At 33.8% G+C, this 6,018-nt stretch overlaps 1 protein-coding gene and 1 non-coding gene across 4 annotated transcripts; one reads left to right on the top strand and one right to left on the bottom strand.

The window, feature by feature from the left end:
- Window positions 1-73, bottom strand: TRNAV-UAC. The gene has a single exon. It is a non-coding gene; the product is annotated as a tRNA-Val (tRNA).
- Window positions 74-3,197: 3,124 nt separating this feature from the next.
- Window positions 3,198-5,645, top strand: LOC110693535 (vacuolar protein sorting-associated protein 28 homolog 1). Of its 3 annotated transcripts, none has more exons than XM_021870659.1 (3): window positions 3,198-3,374; window positions 3,779-4,571; window positions 5,350-5,645. In XM_021870659.1, the coding sequence occupies exon 2, from the start codon at window positions 3,933-3,935 to the stop codon at window positions 4,560-4,562; it is 630 nt and encodes a 209-aa protein (XP_021726351.1). In that variant the 5' UTR covers window positions 3,198-3,374; window positions 3,779-3,932; the 3' UTR covers window positions 4,563-4,571; window positions 5,350-5,645. The 3 variants fall into 3 exon arrangements, with proteins under 3 accessions (XP_021726351.1, XP_021726353.1, XP_021726350.1); XM_021870661.1 differs by lacking the exon at window positions 5,350-5,645 and adding an exon at window positions 5,225-5,306; XM_021870658.1 differs by lacking the exon at window positions 5,350-5,645 and having other exon boundaries at window positions 3,201-3,374; window positions 3,779-4,818.
- Window positions 5,646-6,018: the final 373 nt, after the last annotated feature.

The following is a 6,018-nucleotide window of genomic DNA, read 5'->3' as shown; positions in this document are numbered from 1 at the left end:
TGTTGCTGCCTAGGATCGAACTGGGGACCTTTAGTGTGTAAGACTAACGTGATAACCACTACACCACAGCAACTTAGATGAAAACTAATGTTATTTTAAATTTTTTATTATTCAGAAACTGGTTTGTTGCTATCGAATTTGCTATCTATTCAATATCACTATGGCTGTCAGGCTGTGTTTGGTAACTAGCTTATCTGGGCAACATTAGCTTATTTGATCAGTATTAGCTTATTAACTATTAAATAAGGTAATTCAAGGTGTTTGGTGCAAAACTTATTTAAATAGTTCATTCCACTAAATAAGCTCTTAACTTATTCAATTCTTATGGTGAAATGACACTTATACCCTTATTGAATAAAAAAATCTTATATGTACTAACTACCCCACAATCAGTTTATTGGTCATTTCACATAATCAATCAGCTTTAAACAATCAGCCATTTACCAAACTCTTTTCTACAATAAGCTAATAAAATAAGTTAGTCAAATCAGTTAACACAATCAACTAGTTAAAGTCAGCTAACACTATCAGCTTCATCTTTTAGCTTTTCCCCAAACACGGCCTATAACTTTTATATTTTAACTACTATGGAAATTGCTAATAATTCACATGATTAATTATGGTTCACCTTTAATAAAATAAGAGGCACATTTAAAATTTCTTAATAAGAAACCCTCAGAAGTTAGATTCACATCCACAAACTTACTATGGAAAAATATACAAGTACTCCAGTTATCACACTAATAATAACCTTTCTTCTTGACATATACTAGTACGTGTGTGTAAATTTTAAAAGCTAGGAAGAAAGAACCGAAAGATAAAAAAAAGTAAATCAATAGGTCAATCAATAAGCTACTATTACAAGTTTACAACTATTTGATAATTGCTTACAAAAAGGTCATGTCATTAATCTCATTATCCTAAATTGACTAAAATAAGAGAATATAAAAGATTGGGATTAAAAAAAAAAAAAAAAAAAGTGATAGATTAATTAAAATTGAGAGAGTACATTCTAGTTTCACCATTAAAAGTAACTTAAGACTTAAGATGTATGCTAGTATTATTAAATGTGGAGGGCCCAAAAGTTGTGGGACAATATCTTAGTGTCCCTTAAAACTTCAATCAAAAGCTGGCTACATGGAACCATCTCCTCCTCTTTGTTCACTTTAGGGTAAGACTCTTTAATTCTTTTGAAGTTGATATGAAAGGTACAAGAGATATAACGGAAATAACTAACTTTTTAACTAACTTCTACCTCAATTTCTAGCTAATTTGTTGTGTTGTGGAGTTGGGATACATATTTCAATTTTTCAATGGTTCTATATGCTTGCCGAACATCCAAGGCAATGTTTTATCTAGAAGGAGGTGTGACTAATACTAATTTTATTCAATGTATTATGATGTTTCTTGGAAATTTCTATGTTCATATATATTTTGCTTATTTGTGAACATTTGTCACTTACAAGAAGAGTTCACCGGTCATAATCTTATCATAATCTTTATTACTTACGTATTATTTTCCAGTACTTCTCTAAAAACGTATGGATGAATTTACATTTTCTTTTACTTTTAGTTTTCATACACAAAAATTTCAATTTAGGGCCAAATGTAATTTATATCTTAATATTCAAAACACCATGATGTGTTGTATTTCTTTAAATGGATTGTGTTAATAGTGATTTGGAGGTAACAAGACTATCAACACGATCGATTTAGGTCCACTTGGCCCAAGTGAAGGTGTGAAGCTACTGTGTACATGTACTTTGCAAGCTTTTCGACATTTTGCAAGATTGGATTCTCAATCGCACGGTGTAAAACTTTTGTCTTACATTTGAAATCAACCTAAAATAGGTTTGTTTGACAACTAAGACATTATTTATTGAAATGTTAGATGAAATAACAACTTATTGATTGGAAATAACCTGTTCAAAAACTTCAAACTAGGCAAGATTTATTATCAATTAACGGAACTTGCATATTGGTTGAACTCATTGTAGCAACTCTCTATATTTGAATATAGAATACACATTAATAAGATCTTATACTACGGGCCTGTTTCTGATTTATTGAATTGAGCTGAATTGAACTGAACTGAATGGAGCTGAACTGAACTGAACTAAACATAATATTTTATGAGAGAAGGAAATTAGAAACTGAACTGAATTGACGAACTGAAATGAAAATAAACTGAAGAGAACAGGCCCTACGTATGTTAGTCAGTGGTAAAGGTTTACTCAATCGGTGTCAAAAGAGTTACGTGATCAGTATTATAGGAGTTATTCGGTCAATGTTATAAGGGTTGTTTTAATTTTTTATAAGTGGTCACGTGGTGTGACCAGCCACACACAAAATGGACTGTTTTTTTATTTTTATAAATTTGTAAGTATTTATAGAAGCTAAAGGGAGAGAGAAGGTAAAATATGCAAATTTTTTGAGCCCAATTCATAAGGGTATCTTTTGATTAGGGCCTTAGGGGTAAATAAACTCATAAAAGTGTTTATCATGTTCAGAAAATGGGGAGGTCCATATTCTTAATGGGCCTATGGACAAATCCGGCTGGGTCAGGTCAGATGGGCTTGGGTTTTGGCTAATGGGCCTAATAATAAGTCCTGGCTTATGTTCATCTGATTATCTGCAAATTGTTCTCTAGTTATTGGGTCAATTACCCCTCTTGTAAATTTTAAGTCATACAAATTGGATGGTCAGATTATCTACAAATTGAAAGGTACAAGTGTACAACTGCACAAAAAAGACACAAATTTTAGATTAAATTAATTGGAACTAGAGGGGAATTGAGGGATTTCTCAGTCTATAAAAACACGTCTTCAATGACTATAATAACAGTCTTATGTCATTGAATTCAATCTTATAAACTTCTTTATTAGTATGAGAATGAGTGTTATCTAAACACAATTCTATAAGCCGATAGTAAGTAAAGACACGCTTTACTATTGAGAGACTGTTACATATACGGATGCACCATACACCCATAAATAATATGTTCAATGATTGTTTTTCATTTAATCATCAAATAAAAAGCAAAAACTAACTTTGAATTATTTTAGTGTACGGTGCACCCATATACTATTGGCCGATAATTATATTATTATACTCTAAGAAATTTGTGAAAAGTGATGAAGACAAGAAGTTGCAATGTATAGAAATATGGAATAGGCTAGGGTAGAGGCTAGACTAGAGAACACAACCCAAGAGTGGTGGGTGTGACAAGGAATGGCGTAAGCAAAACAAGACTAGTTTCTTAAGTTGATGCCCCACACGCAACCTCTCTGCCCCTCAATCCTACCCATCTCTCCTGCTTTCACCTGCTGCACCTCCACCCCCACTTCCAATTATCCGCCTTCTCTCTCTTTCCTGTAAGTCTTTCTTTCTCTTTCTATCTCTCTCTCTCTTCCCCTATTCTCTCAATTTTTCCCCTTTTAATTTTGGTGTGTCTTTGCTTACGTTATGATATGGATTGGGTGCTAATTTTGTGCTTTTATTACCTAATTTTTGGTAATTGTAATGGGGTTTTCTTCATTTTTTTTCAATTTTCACCTAAAATTGTTAGAACCCCACTTGATTTTTTGGATAAAGATGTGATCTTTAGTCTTGATTTTTGTTGGGTTTGTTTTCTTTTGTTTGTTGATCTTGGAAAAATCTGTGGGTGTTAAGTTGATTATGATCTGTGATTTTGTTTATTATGGGTTGATTTGATTAAAATGTAATTCTGACGATTGTGTGTTTGCATCTTTGTGTTTTGATTGTTGTTGTTCTTCAGTTGTGACAAGTAATCCTGCGCGTGTCCCTTTTCTTCTCCAAATTTTACCCCATAAATTTAAATTTCTGAAACCCTAACCCTAAATTATATCAAACCAAAAAAATCCCCAAAAAATTTCAAGATTTCTTAAAAAACCCATATAGTATTACCCAAGATGGAAGTGAAACTGTGGAATGATAAGCGTGAAAGAGAAATGTATGAGAATTTTGCTGAGCTTTACGCCATTATTAAGGCCACTGAGAAGCTAGAAAAGGCTTACATTAGGGATGTAATTTCCCCTTCAGACTATGAAGCTGAATGTGTTAAATTGATTGCCCATTTCAAAACCCTTTCGTCGTCGTTGAAAGACACTGTCCCTAGCATTGAGAGCTTTGTTGATAAGTATAAAATGGATTGCCGGGCTGCGTTGAATAGGCTGGTGACTTCTGGGGTGCCTGCTACAGTAGAGCATAGGGCTGCTGCTGCTGCTTCTAACACCACTTCAGCTGCCACTGTGGCCGAATGCGTTCAGAACTTTATCACGGCGATGGACTCGTTGAAATTGAATATGGTGGCGGTTGATCAGGTTTATCCCCTGTTATCAGACCTCTCAACGGCGTTGAACAAGCTTAGTTTATTGCCGCCTGATTTTGAGGGAAAGACCAAAATGAAAGAGTGGCTTGGACGGTTGTCTAAGATGGGTGCTGCTGATGAACTGACTGAGCAACAAGCAAGGCAGCTTCACTTTGATCTTGAGTCTTCGTACAACTCTTTCATGGCTGCTTTGCCTTCTGCTGGAACTTGATTCACTTGGGTGAGCTTGTAAATATAATTTATATAAATACTGTTTTCAAACTCTTTTTCTTTTGGCTCGTTGTATTAAGTAGGTGACACTGATTCTTGCTATGGCTGCTTTTGTTGGAATGTGAATGATGATATTATAATCTTCTTCGAATGTTGATGGATTTTATGATGCTGGAGTTGGTTTGTAGGAGGAAATTTTTTGTACCTGTCAACAGAATTCATATGTTGAATAATACACTTTGCTCCTTGTTCTTGTCTTTCTGAGAGTTAGAGCTGTCTAACCATACTAATCTTTGCAACTGTTGCAAAAATGCTGAATACATTTGTGTTGTCTCTATAGTTTTAAATGTTTATTAACAGAAATTTTTGGTAATTTCTAGTATTATCAGTGTAGTATGCTCTTTTGATACAAACTGTGAACCCCTTTCCTATTCTTATATTGAAGCCTTTTATATCCTCAATTCTTGAATGGTTTGTTTATGTTCTGCCTGGGAACGATCGTTGTCATGTACCTTGTCCGTTGTTCTGTTGAAATGATTTCCTGGATGTTCCTTCCCCGTGCTGTGTGTTGGTTAGTGAAATTGTGCATTTCAGTTTTTGAATGAACTCATTGTTCATCATCGTTACTCTTGAATAATTTACATCGAGTACAAATTTTTGCAGAGGGAGCATTCTTCTGTTACCAGTACATCCTATATATAGTTGAAACATGAAAAACTAGATACATATTGACCCTTGTTTATGTAGTATAAGAAATCTTTTCATGAGATTATATTTGCTGAAAGCAGGCTTTCTGTTACAAACGAGCCTTGACATGTTGCAGACTTCAATTATGCGATGTAGTAGACCATTCAGACAAACCATCACTTGGATATGTATTCGGTGCATCCTAACATTCTTCTTGTTGCGATGCTTGGTGTTCTCTCTTCGTTGTTATCTTCTGCTCCTATAGTCTTTTTTGTTCTTACTGTAAGAAGCACATTTTTGTTTATTTTCTTTACTTTGAATCATTCAACAATTTAGGAATGCCAATGGTGCACTGAATATGTCGTTCTGACAACTTCCATGGGGTGAAGTTGTGTAATTTTGTTGTCTTGATGTCATGGATTTTTTTGCACTGGTATTTTCCTTTCTTTTTAACAAAAGTACAATTTGTTACGGAGTAATAATGTTACTTTAGTGATTATTCTTAAAGAGTACTTGTTAACAATCTAATTATTCTTGTGCAATTATCATTAGAAAGCATGATAATGTTTCACTACGTATTATTTAGGTTTTAAAATTTTCGAATTCCCAACATCTCATAAACCTGATATGCTTTAATCTAAACAACACTAAACGTTAAACCTCTGGTTTTTGAATGAAGATAGACATGTACTAAACCATGTGAACAATCCTTTATGCTTTTCAACTTTCTCACGAACATTATAGGTTATGTGCAACGATTTGACATAAAG

Source organism: Chenopodium quinoa, unplaced genomic scaffold, assembly GCF_001683475.1.
Source record: "Chenopodium quinoa cultivar QQ74 unplaced genomic scaffold, ASM168347v1, whole genome shotgun sequence".
NCBI lineage: Eukaryota > Viridiplantae > Streptophyta > Magnoliopsida > Caryophyllales > Amaranthaceae > Chenopodium > Chenopodium quinoa.
The sequence above is the reverse complement of the archived record's forward strand: the minus strand, read 5'-3'. Positions and strand labels throughout refer to the sequence as shown.